This window comes from Rattus rattus, chromosome 5 (genome assembly GCF_011064425.1).
Source record: "Rattus rattus isolate New Zealand chromosome 5, Rrattus_CSIRO_v1, whole genome shotgun sequence".
NCBI classification, from domain to species: Eukaryota; Metazoa; Chordata; class Mammalia; order Rodentia; family Muridae; genus Rattus; species Rattus rattus.
The window spans coordinates 154,390,718-154,405,261 of NC_046158.1; the positions used below are offsets into that span (position 1 = coordinate 154,390,718).

Consider the following 14,544-nt stretch of genomic DNA (forward strand, 5'->3'; position numbering starts at 1 on the left):
TGGCCCCCACCCCCACAGCCGTGTTGGCAGGAGTGGAGTCAAGGCTTATTGCAACATCGTGAAAACATTTCCTGGTGCTCACCGGCTGAGGGAATGGACAGGGAAGCAGGAGTGGCCCCAGGGCCAGGAAGGACAGTTAATGGGTGCTCTTGAAGACAGAAAATGGAGTGGTTAGTCTCTCCCCCAGAAACCTGTGTGAGGCCAGTCAGTATCCCTCAGCCCCTTATGGCTGGGGCTTGCCGAAGTGGAGAGATTGGCCCTACACTGTGTGTGATTTGCAAACTAGAGTGGTTGTGAACCCCTTAGGAGGGCTACAAGTGTCACTGTAGCTGGGTGTCACAAAGTCCCATCATCCCTGGATGCCCTGAGGTGCCGGATTAGTGAGCTATCCATGAGTATCAACCCAGACTTGTCCCATTGATCAGTATGATGGCGAGTTCCCCGCACCCTCCACTGTTTTAAGATGCCAACACGCTATTAGGAAAACGTCTGGGAAGAGAAGTTGACCTCACTTTGCTTTCACAGGCCGGCTCCAGCACACGCCCCCTCCAATACACAAACAGGAATGTGAGGAGGTGACCCGCAGTGGCAAGACATCAGGCCAGCTACCGAAGGGGGAAAGACCACTAGAGCCTCAGCCACAGCACTTCATTATCTTTGCTCTTATGACATCCTGGTGTCCGTGTTTCTGAAAGGTTGAGGTGGCCCAGAAAAGGGCTCCATCTTCGAACCTCTGTCTATTCTTAAAAATCTCTCCGTTACCCTCTCCCTCATCACTCCTCTCTTAGGCAGGAGGACCAACTTTCACTCTCCCCAAAAACCTGATGCTTAGAGTCAAGAAGGCAGGGGCTGGGGCTGGGGCTGGGGATCAGCTGGTAAAGGGCTTATCTTACAAGCATGAGGAACCAAGTTCAATCTCCAGAAGTCTTGTATAAAAGTTAGGTGTGGAATCACATGGTTTTAAAAACATTTACTTATTCAATATGCGTGGACGTATCCCCTCATGCATGCTTTGGCCCACATTTGTCGTTGCCTTTGGAGGAGAGAAGAGGGAGTCGGATTCCCTGGTTCTGGAGCTACAGATGGTTGGGAGCCACCAGGTAGGTGCCGGGAATTGAACCCTGGTCCTCTGGAAGAGCAGTCAGTGTTCTTCACCAATGAGCCATCTCCCTAGCCCCTGGAAAATGCTGTAAATCCCCCTAATGAAGACAAACATATCCTCAGGGTTTGCTGGCCACTAACAGCCTAATCAGTGAACTCCATGCCAACAAGAGATCTTGTCTCTTGTCTCCAGAAACAAGGTGGGCGATGTCCTTGAAACAACACATGAAGTCATTCTGTCTTCCCTCGGCACAAACATACACATACATATACATATGCAGCCTTCTACATGCAAACACACACACACACACACACACACACACGGCAGAAGATTGGATTTCTACCTTTGACTTTCATAGAAAATTACCTGAGCCTCAGTTTCCCCATCTAGATGATAAAAGATTATTCATAAAGTTTAACCTCTTGATAGGAAGGGTTATTAAAAAGGAAGGATTCTTGTCCACCATGAATGCCACCAGACTGTCCTATTTCTAACACTATGTGGGAAAAGACACCAGTAAAAGGACTTAGAAAACATATGTACCATTTATTTTGTTTGATAAATTTTTGCTAAAACACAGGAGTAAGAACTGTTTTTGAGGGTTTTTTTTTCTTTTTTTAACCCCTTGGGCAGTGATAGTGGGGACTTGGGGATCAGTGTGGGACCCTGTGATGTTTGCACAACCACAGGAAGGTACTGATTGATCTGATGGGGGCTCAGCGTACTTCCGGATGCTTGGCATGAAGTCCGTGATTAGAATTCACCAGGGGAAGTCACAGAGAGTTCTAGCAAAGACAAAAGGCGTGGTCATCACAAGAAGCCGAGGATGTCCGCTTCTAATCCTCTCTCGGCTCCTCTCAGGGAAGCCCCCCGAATCCTGAAAGTTTCCGAGAACTCCCTGAAGTAAAGAGGCTGCTCTTGGGGAAAAACCGTGGCACCCACCCTTGCCCACCAGCAGCTTCTACTTAGTCCCATCGTATCATGTACTAGAAACAAGGCTCAGAAGAAAAAGGCTCCAACGTAGTTCTTCAGCTTGCAATCAGAAGAGTAGACTTTCCTTTATCGCGTACTTCCTGCGTTGTAATCAAGTTATTAATGTGGAATGGATTTCTCCTTCAGAAAGGACTGACTGGGACAGCGACTGACCCCCGCCCCAGAAGACTGCTACCACTGAAGCCCAACATCACCTACTCCTCTCATGACGGCACTGGGGATGGAGGGATAGAAGATAAGGACCAGAGAGAGTTCAACTGTTCTGCCTTCATGCAGGGCAGTCTGAGCAATCTGGCTGGGGTCTCTGGGGGCACTGGAGTGAGAGTGGCCAAGGAAGTCTTGGGGGCTCTGAGCATGGAAAAGCCACTCTTGAGACCAACCCCTGGGCTTTAAGGGGTTGACTCAACCTGTTCTGACAGTCCTGGCCTGTGGGTATTCTTTTTCTTTAAGCAGCTGGCCCCATTACTCCTCTGCACCTCTTTTTCAGAGGACCTATCATTAAGACTGGAATTTCTGGACACTGGAGTGCTAGCCCTGCCCACTCAGAAGGATAGACCTTGCTTGATGGACACTGGGGTGCTAGCCCCACCCACTCAGAAGGATCAGCCTTGAGGGACCATAACTATCGGGTCTCACAGCTCATTCCTTCCACTTAGCATATTTCCAGGGGATATTCCTCTTGTTTCTGTTGGCCAGAGGCACTTTATAGGGGCTCTGCAAAGTCATCAAGAGTTAGCCAGGGGTGGATCTCTGCCTGCTGGGGATGAGGAGCTCCAGAATGTACCTTGAATGTAGCTTCTCAAGCAAGCCTGAAACCCAGGCTTTCTTGTCCTTCTGCCTCTCACCCAAACTCCTCAGCTCTGACTGCCAGACTAGACTGGTCCCTCCTCCAGGATCCATGGCCTGCTGCTCCTCACCCACACTTGGGTAGATCAGTGGGAAAAAAGGACAGGAGTCCTGGATCAACTTTACTCTTATCAGTAAACTGGATTCTTGACTTCCAGGGGACTTTAAAACAGTCTCTGGCTGGCCAGCTCTGGAAAGAGTAAGCCTTTGGGTTTGACACGGGTAAAGGATGAGGAACTCTCTGAATTCCATACCAGGGGAGACAAGAGCTTCCTGTGAGGCAGTTAAGATCCTCTACTTATATCTTCCATAATGATGTTTGGGTTGCAGGGAAGGTTCTATGGAATGGTGGCTGTCTAACGTCCTGTGACGTCGTCTGGAAGTACGGAAGAGGCTGACAGGTCCTGGGAGAACTCTGATCCATCCCTTTGTCTCATCCGTAGGCTCTAGCATGGCCTCCTCACTCCATCTCAGCAGTCCTACCTCTGCAGGATGCTGTCCTCATCTTCTGACAGCCCCCACATGGCAGCTACCCCTGACCTCAGTTTGTCGTTCAATGGTCCCCAGCGTGTGCCCTGACACAACTCCATGGGAACCAATTTCTTCATCGCCTCCCTCCTATACTATTTTGCCTACCTATGGGCCTTTGTCCAGGCTGCTCTCCCCTAAAACTAGCCAGAAGCCTACCTTCCCCGTCAAGGGACAAACACAAAGCTCGCCTCTTCCTAGGTACTTTCCCAATGGCGGCCACCCTCTCTCCACATTCTGTTTAATCGCCACCCTTGGGTGGTTCTCTGCTGTAGAAAGCCATAGGGCCTATCACTCCTAATGCTAGAGCCAAGAATCGCCGTGATGTGGGCAGAGGAGGAATGGCAACTCCTACCCTCTACCTCACCCAGGTCAGTGCTCACAGAAGGTTCTCAGAATGAAAATGGTTGCCATGGCTTCCTCAGCCTCCAGAGAGATGGCTTTGGAGAAGTCAGATGGCAGAGGAAGGTAACTCTAGAGGAAGGTAGCAGGTCACCTGAGGCTGGGACAGCAGGAGAGAGGAATACTACAATGCAGGCTGATGCGACCTCAGAAGGTTTGTTTCCGGCCCCCTGACCAGCACCAGAAGGAAGAGGCCCCAGCTGAGAGAGAAGGGAGTTGTTTTTAAACAAGGTCCTGCCACATCTGCAGATGGTTGTCCTTTAGGGGTGAAGAAGTTGAGGGAAGATATGAGGGGAAGATGAAGACGGCAGCTTCAACTTGAGAAGAGTCCAGGCAGCGGAAGACATCCCCCCCGCCGGGGTCTCCTCAAGGCAAAGCCCCGCCCTCCGGATGTGGGGTCAGGGGTGGCAATGCATGCGACCCTCGGCGCATGTTTTTGGGCCTTGCACCCTTTCCGTGGCTGCTCCGGGACTGGTCCCTCTTGTCACATCCTCTCTGCCGTGACTAAGTTACACCCAGGCGCTCTCTGAGGGTGTGAACCAGCAGAAGCCTCACCCCCACCCCCCGGCGGCTTGCTAGATGGCTTCCTGCTTGGTGATCGTTGGCTGGGGGATGGCAGAGGGAGGCTTGACGATGGTGGTGATGGCTCCCGGCAGGAGCTTGTAGGATTCAGATCCAGAGCCACTTGGTGGTGATGGCTGTGGAGTCTCGGGGGTGGCTGAAAGGAGAAAGAGGTGAAAGTTACCCCAAAAGCCAGCCTCTGTGGGAATAACCAAAGAGCTGAGAGAATGCTCATCCACCTGCTGAGGTAATTCCATAAGAGAAGACGAGGAATCCAATCCCTAAGGTGGTTATGACTCAAACTTCTAGGAGTCCAGACCCTAAAATCTACGTTTCATGAGGCCCTACTACCCATCCGGCCACCATTTAACATGGAAACTCAGGCTGCCCGTCCCAGACCAGGGTCCAGGTGTGACTGGTCCCCGAAGTAATAATACATGTGGTAAAAAAAAAAAAAAAAAAAAAAATCCTGACTTGGAAGAAAGGACAGCAGCTGAGGCCCAGAGATAAGATGTAAGATTTAAGAGTAGGACGATCATTAATTGCTGGGCCCCTCTCACGTGTGGGTACGGGCTCAAAGCACTTTCTATCAGTTCTGGAGAACGGACACCATTTTCATGCATTCTACAGACGAGACAGCAGGGCCTAGCAGGGCCCTTCTTCAATGTTTAGCAGGAGAGAAACACAAAGGAGAAGGCATCTCGTCTCAGGCTACTGGCTGCTTTCGTTTGGCAGACGACTTTCCCACAGCCAGGCTCAAAGAAATCCCTTTCGCCCCAGGAGCCACCTCATCTCACTGAGGATTCCGTTCTTTGAGGAGCTAAGTCCTACTTAGTTACCAGTCTCCTTCCAGATGGATGACCGTATCCATCTGGCCAGGCCTACTTCAACGGACGCGGTCACCTAATAGATGGAATTCTCAGCCCACAAATGTTTTCCCAATGGTCCCCTCACCTAGCGGATTGCCTCATACAGTTGACATCGTCAAACACCTCCCTGAAGACGCAGCCGCACTGAATAAACAGCTTTAATCATCAACAACCCAAGCCCTTCATTTCCCTACTCTGGAACACAGGCGCTATGTCCCTCGTTCCCCCTGTAGGCAAATCTTCTCCTGCCTTCTTTTCTTTCTTAGTCCCCCTCTTTACCCCTTGTAGAGTTGACCCCAGGCTGCCCACCTGCCTGCCCCCTGGGCCGGGGCCACTCACACATCTGTCCATTGCTGAGGTGAGAGGGCATCGTGTTGGCAACTATGACATTGGTGCCCATGTGTTCTTGCATCAGGTGAGGGTGCAGGGGGTGGTGGGCGTGGGGCGCGTCACTGGCAGACCCTGTAGACAAGGAGGAGGCATCAGTCAGGATTGGAAGTCTTGGAGAAGGACCACAGCCTTGAAACACCATTTCCCCCAATGTGGTAGTCAGTCTGCTCATCAAGACCGGCAGTGCCTCTTACTTATCCCTGGGTTAGCAATGCAGGAATAGCCAGGCACGTCCCATGAGCTTCATGCCTCAAACAAAAGCAGGCACGTCTAAGCTTAAGTGCAAAGAGCAGTCTCTTCGCTCGTGTCGTAAGATGATCACTAATTGCTGGGCCCCCCTCACGTGCGGGTACAGGCTCCAAGCACTTTCTATACTGGACATAATTTGATCCTCCCGTTACTTCTGGAGAGTGGACCCTGTTATCATCCATTCTACAGAAGAGACAGCAGCATCCAGGGAGGTTGTCTCACCCAAATGTGTTGGGACGCAGACCACAGCTCCTGATCCTGGCAGCCATGACACCTGACCCACAACAACCTCCCAGTCACAGGGTCGTTGTGAGAAGGACGTGAGTTACTGCCTACCAGTGGTTCTCGCTGTGGGAGACACTGGTCAACTTCTGGAGATTTTTTTTTTCCTTTTCTTTTTTTCAGAGCTGGGGACCGAACCCAGGGCCTTGCGCTTGCTAGGCAAGTGCTCTACCACTGAGCTAAATCCCCAACCCCGAGATTGTTTTTTATTGTGATTTCTGGAGAAATTTCTACTCATATCTCAGAGGACAGACACGCAGCTAAGCAACACCCGGGACATCTCCCCTCAAAAAGGAGCCACACGTCTCCCAAGTAACCAATGCTGCTGAGGCCGACAGCCTTGGCTTCCACCTTGGGGTCACTCACTATGCCACCCCAACACTTGCCAAGCCTCCAGTTCCAGCTTCTCCTGCTGACTGTCGCCCACCCCAGAAAGAATCCTTCAGACTTATTGAGGGGGAACTGACCCTCCCCCACTTCTCTCTAAGGGTGGCTGGGCGCTGTCTTTAGTTTTCCTTTTAGTTCAGCCCGGATGCTATGGTCTGTGGTTAAGGCCATTGGCTCGGAATCAACCTCAGCTTCTCCCACCCAGCGGGGGTTTGTCTGCCATGCCTCCGATCAGGTTCTTCTCTTTCCCATTCAGTTATTACTTACTCCGTGATTCCCTCCCAATCTGGTTTCCATCTCCCGGCCCTCTGAAACTGCTCTCAACAAAAGGACTGAGAGCCTGCAGGCTGTGGCTCTCCTCCCTCCTTCCCTAGTCCATCCCCTCCCATGCCCCTTTCCCTGCCCCCCACCCCCCTTTAACACCATTGTTCACCCTGTCCTCCTGAAAACATGGCTTTTCTTGGATTTCCTGGTTCTCCTGCTTTTCTCCAATGCCCCTACCTGGTATCTATCTATCTATCTATCTATCTATCTATCTATCTACCTACCTATTTATTTTTGACTAACGCTTCCATAACACTTCTTCTTCTGACTCCTAAATGCTAGAAAGCCCAGGGCTGCCTTTCCCCCATTGCTGGGCCATCTGATGTATGTACTTATGGTCTGGGTAACCCAGCTTGGGATTTCTAATGCTCCTGCTGTGTCAGTCCAGAATGGACCTGGATTCTCTGACCCCAGACCCAGATTTAGGTATTTCCTCATTTTCCTCGTCAGTGAAGCATCCCGCCATTGACTCCACCACTCAGAGCACAAGTGCAGCCCTGACCTTTGACCCTTTGTCCTCTCTGCCGCCGCCCACTTCAGCATCCGCTGTATCCAGACAGTCTCTCTCTCTCTCTCTCTCTCTCTCTCTCTCTCTCTCTCTCTCTCTCTCTCTCTGCCTGCTCTATTCCCACAGTCCAAGACACCAGCATCTCAGATGATGGGATAGAGTAATATTCCTGACGGGTTTCTCTGTCCCCTGCTCCCTGAAATTCATTATTGATCACTAAGTTAGATGGGATTGCTTAAAACTTTAGTTTAATTTTCAGTCTCTTTACAAAAGTTGTAGACTGAATAAAATACAATTTCCTCCCTTTTCCTTCCTATCCTCCTTCCTTCCATCCTTTTCTTCTTTTCTTTTCCTTCTCTCCCCCTCCTCCCTCCCTCCTCCTCCTCCTTCCCCTTCCTTCCTTCCTTCCTTCCTTCCTTCCTTCCTTCCTTCCTTCCTCTCACCCTTCCCTTCCAAAGTCTCCCTCTGTTTCCCAGGCTGCCTCACACACTCCCTACTGCTGAGGGTTTGCTCATGTTTGCTCCTAGATAAAAACTCAATGTTTTTGACCCTGGCGCACCAAGCCTTGTTTAGGACTTGGTCTCTAGTGACTTCCCACCTGCGTCTCCTCCACCCAACACGCCTCACACATGCATGCCCCTCCCTTACCTCAGAGCCTGGAAAAAAAATGACTTGCGCTTAGAATGTTTCCCAAGATTTTAAAATATAGTAATTTTTACCCATTGGTCTTAGACACCACTTCAGGGGACCATCTCTTGGTTGACTCATCCAAAGGCCCCCGCATGACTTGTCTTTTTAAAATTTTTTTTATTATTCACTTCTATTTCTATGACACCCTCCCCCACCTTACAACATGACTGTCTGACTCATTTTATTCCCTCTGCGTCTGAACAAATGGACCTCCTTCCTTCTCGCCAAGGTCCAACAGACAAGGGAGATTGTCCAAGGCTCCCATCGAGGAAGCAGTGGGGTCTAGAGGCCAGCAAGCACAGATGCAGATGAAGCCTGCGTCCCAAAGAGACACAGCACTACAGCTCCCCAGAGACCATCCCCCCAGAGTTACAGACCTCCAAGCAGCATCTCCTGCAGCAGGTTGTCAATCTTGGCCATGCCAAAGAGCTTGATGAACTGGATCTGCTCGATCATCTGCCAGGTAATGCTCTGCAGAGTGGGCAGGAGCAGCAGCAGCTCTCCAAAACGACCCCGAGAGTCATACTGCCGGTCGTTGATGTAATCCTCCAGGCTCACCTGCACCTGTGACCGCAGCCGCTTGATCTTGCCTGGGTCACTCAGCCCCTTGGCATCTGCAATGGGAAGGGTGGTCAGATGAAGACCAAATGTCCCCTAACTTGTGGGCTTATTGACCTTGGAACCCAGGGAGCTTTAACCAGTGCTGGGGCAAGAATTTAGGGTCTTCCATGGCCAGCTTACTCTAGAATAAGGAGTGGCTTCCTAGAACCAAGCAGAGAAAGGTAGGAAGTCTAGTACAGCATCTTAGAATCTCATTTCTCTTTTGAATACTTTTTATGCTGCGCTAGGAATCAAATGCAGCATTTTGAATGCACTAGATGAGAGCTCAGCTATTGAGAGTCCTGGCTTCTTCTTGTCTTGGGCAAAAGGAATAAAGAAAACTTGGGCAGCTCATGGAACCAGTTGCTAGAAGAGCCATGATGTGAACTTGGGGCTCCCAGCCCACAGATAAGGTCCCACAATCTAGACCCTGCACTTGTCACATCAAGAGATGCCCCCCTCCCTGCCACCTGTCACCTGGGGACTCAGCTAAGGCTTAACCTACTCCAGCAGAAAGGCATACCACTCACACCTTACCCCTTTTTTTCAGCAGCCAATCATCTTTTATGGATGTTCTGTACGACTCAACTAGGTCCCCTGCCCTCAGCCAAATTGCCGACTCTGCCCTAGGGCCAGTGATATCACACCCATTCCTGAGCCATGGCCACCTGCTCAGCCCCAAGCTTCGCACTGCAGGACTGGAGCTAGACCTTTACTCTCTGGGGAATGGAGAGTTGCAAGTGGAAAGCAAGACCACGAGTTGGAAAGACCACATTATCAATTACGAGCCTGAAGTTCACATCCGTGCTCTGCAAGCTTCTAGTTGTGTGGCCTTGAATGAGTATCTCTGCACCTCCATCTTCTCATTGTTTGAAAATGGGGGGACAACAGCTCCTATCTCGCAGGTAACATGTTAAGATAATCCAGCTGATCTCTGTGAAATCAGGGGCCAGCACCAAGGACAGCGCCTCGCGCCCAACAGGTCCTCAAGGCAGCAGGTAAAAAGGGCACAGCAAGCCTCAGATAACCGAGAAACAAAAGCAGGTGTTGCACCAAGATTCGACTACGGACATACTGTGCAAACTCAGGCATGAGAGTCAGCACAGTCAACAGAGAGAGGACAGAGAGAGTCATAAAGGAGGGGAATCCAGTATCCTCGTTCCAACAAGCGAAAAGCCGAAGACACTGACCATAGATGACGGGACAAGAATAGCACTGCAAGCTTCAGCAGTAGTCAATGGAGATGGAAAAGTCACAATAATGGCGCCCTGGGAGGATGGGAAAAAGAATGCTCGGGATAATGGATAAGAAGGAAGATGAGAAAAGTAAAAGCCAGGTCTTTGTAGTTGGTGTCCTGCTGAGTTCTTCTGCCCTGGGAACCCTGGTCTGCCTCATCTACTCAGTGGGGCTGATGAAAAGTACTTCTGGTTGTCATGACAACCCAAGAGGCTGTAAGTCCAACAGGAGCGAGACAGCAGGTCTGAGGGTGTGAAGGTCAGCTTAGGAGGTGTGGATGATACCTGGGTCAAAGAAGATGATGGCTTTGAGGCAGGCGTATTCATTATCATCAATCTGCAGCTCTTGGAAGGGCAGGACCAGCTCATCGAGGATGCGAATGGACACACGGCTCATCTCTGCTAGCTCTGGACAGTGCCGAGGGACGATGTAGTCATTGCCTGAATGGGTAGAGGAGAGGGGATGGGACTATCACCTCGGTTGACCCCTGTCCTTCTGGCTATGGTTTGCAATTAAGAGTGTCGTAGGTACTCCTGAGAGGGAGTTACTAGGTCAGTGCGCCCATTTTACAGATCAGAAATCTGAGGCAAGTGTGAGGAAGGTGATTTTCTGGAGTCCTGAGTGAGCTAAGAACTTGGCTTTTTCAGAGGATTTCCATGTCCCCCAAACTCCTTTCACCTGCATGACTCAAGATGAAGGAAACAAAGTCAAGGCCTGCTTAGGAGGCACTAAGGGCTGTCCCTCAGTTTCCTTATAAAATAGGAATATCTGAAGAATATCTGGGGGTGGTGTATTGAAAGAGGTGTACTAAAACATGTGTCTGGACATTTGCATAGTCCTGGGCATCTAAGGGATGTTACACAAGCGTTCCAAATTAAATGCCCTGAAGGCTCAGGTGATGTGGACTGGGAGGAGGGGCTGTGCCATTCCTGGCCACCTTTCCTTTCAGCTCCAGAAAGAACGTTGGAATGTGCTGGCGATTCTGCGGACAACACACTGCTCTGTAACTTGAAGGCTGGGAGAACCCCTCCCTTGCACCTGTATCTCCTGCATCTGAATTAGGAAACCATGGGAGAGCTGGGTTCTGGAATCCTGTGCTTTGGTCAAGCCTAAGAACAGGGCTGGGTTACACTCAGTTTAATTGTTGCTGTCGTGGTATGGGCGACCACGTGTTCTGCCACTGAGCTATACCTCCAGGCCCCCCTTAAATGTTTTCTTAAATTGCCTTTCATTTGTTTGTCTTGGGGGAGTAATCTGTGTGTTACGATGTGCTCCCAGAGGTCAGCACACAATCTCGGGTGTTGGTTCTCTCTTCCCACCACGTGGGTCCCTAGGTTTGAATTCAGGTGTAAGTTTCGGCAAGAGGTGGTAACCTGAGCCATCTTGCCAGCCCAAGGTATTATTAGTGTGCTCTCAACTGATGGTTACTAGATTAAAAAAAAAAAAACAAAAACTATTTGTTATTTTAGTTGAAGATAATAAGATTATCTTACGTTTCTCAGGTATGAACTCCCTATTTAATCCACTCAGACATGTCCTGACCTTGTAAATCTCCTGCCTGTGTTTCCTTAGTAGCGGGGATTACCAACTTACATCAGTATATCAAGTTTGGGGTAGTTTTGATCTGCCCGCCTGGTCCTTGTGTGTTACTATCGAGATACCCTTCTCTCATGGGTGCACCAAGCCAGGCTCCGCCTCTCAAGCTCTGGCTGGGATGGGCAGCCTCCTCACCTAGGAGCAGCACATCCTTGAACACCATGGATCTCTTGGTGGCTCCAAGCAGCAGGTGCTCACCAGCGTGGGCTCTGAGCAGCGCCACCTGTAAGAAAGAAGGCACGAAGCTGGGCACCTGCACCCCAGGTGGGAGGCTGCACAGAGTCAAGCCTTGGCAAGCGTTCCCTCTACCCTGCCTACCTGAACTCTGAAGAGCACACCATAAACCTCTGCCTTCCTCTCCTGACTAGTGAAGCGAGCAGTAAGAATGGATTCTTCATGGGGTTGGGGATTTAGCTCAGTGGTAGAGCGCTTGCCTAGCAAGCGCAAGGCCCTGGGTTTGGTCCCCAGCTCCAAAAACAAAGAAAAGGAAAACAAAACAAAGAATGGATTCTTCAGAGACCAGGAATATGGAGGCATGTGCTGTCCAAGACAGGGAACCTCCTGTTTGCTCTGCTCTTGAACTTGTGTGTTCTTTGGGCAAGGAGCTACGTCCTGGCTTCATCAGGGTCCCCAAAGACCCTCGACTTGCCCCAGATACTTTAAAGCTGTGGGTCCTAAGTTCCGACCAGTGTACCAGTTCCAGGGAACAGTGTAGGGTGCTTTAGGGAAACTCAGTCTTGGGCTCAGTCTTCAGTGGCTCTGACTCTGTGTGTATGAGCTGGACCTGGGATACACAGACAACAAGCTTCCCAGTTGGTTCCAAAGCTCCGCTGAGTTTGAGAAGTCACCAGTGCTAAAGATACCCACAGAGCGTGTACTCCCCTGACACTTTAAGAGTCTGTGACACTCAGAGAATTTACATGAGCTTCCGTGTGGATGTCAGTTCTTAAAATGCGCTCACGCCAAGTACAGGATTGGCAGGTGATCCATTGCCAGGTCCTATCTTTGCATCGTGGTGTGTAAAGACTAAAGTTCAAGGTCAAGTCCAGCTGCCTTTCGGGACATCGCCTGTGCATTAAAGTCATTGGCCTTAGTGCGACAACCAGAAAATATCAGGGAATAGCAACAGGGTGGTAACCTCTGTAGGTGGTCACAGGTAGCAAGGCATGCTGGGAGGGTCAGGTGTTTCTGTGTGCTCTTCTAAAAAGATATGAGTGTGTGTGTGTGTGTGTGTGTGTGTGTGTGTGTGTGTGTGTGTGTGTGTGTGTGTGTGTAGGTCAGAGAACAATGATTCTCTCCTCCTACCCTGTGAGTCCTGGGAATCAGCCTTGGCAGCAAACACCTTTCCCAGTTGAACTATCTCATCATCCTTCCTAGATACTCTATTAGACAGTGTGGGACACAATGGTCTCTGAGCTCATAGAACTGTCAGGCTGTGAGAGCGAGGAGGAGAAGAGAATGATAAACTAGGAATTGGGTGTGCGTGTGCTGCAATGGGAAGAAGGGGGAAAAGGAGGGAGGGAGGGAGGGAGCACAGAGTAGTGAGACAGGGAGGCTGCATCGAAAGGAGCTCAGGGTGAGCCTCTCTAAAGCTGTGCAGCCCAGAGGATCCTCAGAACACAGGAAACGCACAGACCCTTAATGAAACAAGCCAAGTAAAGAATGGGGGAAGGAAGGATGAATGGCATAGCACCCTGACTTCCTCACCAGATCCAGTTCCTCCCGAGCCTACTGCTTACCACCCCTTTCCACTCCACCATGGCTGGAACCCATGAGGGAAACCAAAGACGAGAAGGAATGGGAAAGTTTAGGGGTGAGACTGTTTTCCGTGAGCAACAGGAAGGGCTGCAGAAGACACTAACCACTGAGTGCACGCTGCCCAGTGGGCTCCGGTGTGCTCTCAGCCTGCAGAACACTGAGGACCAAGTCAAATCTCAGCCTGGTGGCCAATGTGCGCTGGGCTTTAGGCCAATCACTCTGTCTCTTTAGGCCTCATCTAGTCAGAGCTGGCCTTCTAAAGCCAGGAAACAGCTACGTAGTGTAACAAGAAGACGGCCTCTAGAGCGATGGAAATGTGGATCCTTTGGAAGGTCATGTCCCCAAATCTCCCAGGTGGCCTCATCCACACTAGGCAAGATGGGCTCCTCGTGTACCACGAATAGGTTCCCAGGTCTAACCCTCAGACATGGCAGCTTTGGGGTATGGGCAGGCAAGGGGGCGTTAATGATTGGCCCATGTTACTGGCCACCCATCACTGCCCTCAGAGAATGCTCTGAGCCCCAGCCAGGGAGGTTTGGGTGGGAAATAGAGGTTAACAATTGCTCAGCTTGGGGGTATCTTGTTGTCCTGTTAAGTTCCTGGGAAGGAACAGGGGGGGTTAAACATTAATTCGGGCTCTCCAGCAGAGGGACAGGGGCTGAGGCATGAGGAGGAGTGGGAGAAAGCAGGGACAGCTTGGACATGATCCCTGACTGTCAGCTCTCTAAAGGAGAGCTGCATCCAGGGTTCAGCCTCGGGGAGAGGCAAAGAGCAGCCAAGCCAGTGTTGACCTAGAGGGCCATGGCTTTCTTATAGATGTTTATAGAAGCTGGGGGTGAGGGCTGGCTTCTGCACAGAGGAGCAGCTGGAACTGAGAGATTAAGAGACTTATGCAGCCAGGTGTGGTGGTGCACACCTTAAACCTCAGTGCTCAGGAGGCAGAGGCAGGCGGATCTCTGTGAGTTTAAGAACAGCCTGTCTACAGAGTGAGTTCCAGGATAGCCAAGGCTATGTAGTGAGATCTTGTCTCAAAGCAACAATCCCCCCACCTCAAAAAACAAAAACAAAAAAAACAAAAAAACAAAAAAACAAAAAAACAAGAAAGGAGACAAGGCAACATCAGACTCATATGAAAGAATGGGTGTTTCAGTGTTGGGAAGGCAATCCCTCTCTTTTCTGGAAGCAGCGAAGTCGTCCGTGGAGGCCAAGGGGTGTGTATGTAG

The 14,544-nt window shown here is 50.5% G+C and overlaps 1 protein-coding gene across 9 annotated transcripts in view; it reads right to left on the reverse strand.

Annotated features, from left to right (window-relative positions):
* Positions 1 to 1,625: 1,625 nt before the first annotated feature.
* Hnf4a (hepatocyte nuclear factor 4 alpha) overlaps positions 1,626 to 14,544 on the reverse strand; it is a 36,028-nt gene continuing 23,109 nt past the window's right edge. For 3 of the 9 annotated variants that reach the window (XM_032904889.1, XM_032904882.1, XM_032904885.1), the window contains exons 6-10: positions 11,699 to 11,786; positions 10,252 to 10,407; positions 8,509 to 8,745; positions 5,611 to 5,763; positions 1,626 to 4,589 (exon numbers count right to left, since the gene is read on the reverse strand). In XM_032904889.1, coding sequence (XP_032760780.1) covers positions 4,447 to 4,589; positions 5,611 to 5,763; positions 8,509 to 8,745; positions 10,252 to 10,407; positions 11,699 to 11,786 — 777 coding nt within the window. In that variant the 3' untranslated portion in view covers positions 1,626 to 4,446. Of the gene's footprint in view, positions 4,590 to 5,580; positions 5,764 to 8,508; positions 8,746 to 10,251; positions 10,408 to 11,698; positions 11,787 to 14,544 lie in introns of all 9 variants that reach the window. The other 6 variants (XM_032904890.1, XM_032904884.1, XM_032904886.1 and 3 more) reach the window with 2 other exon arrangements.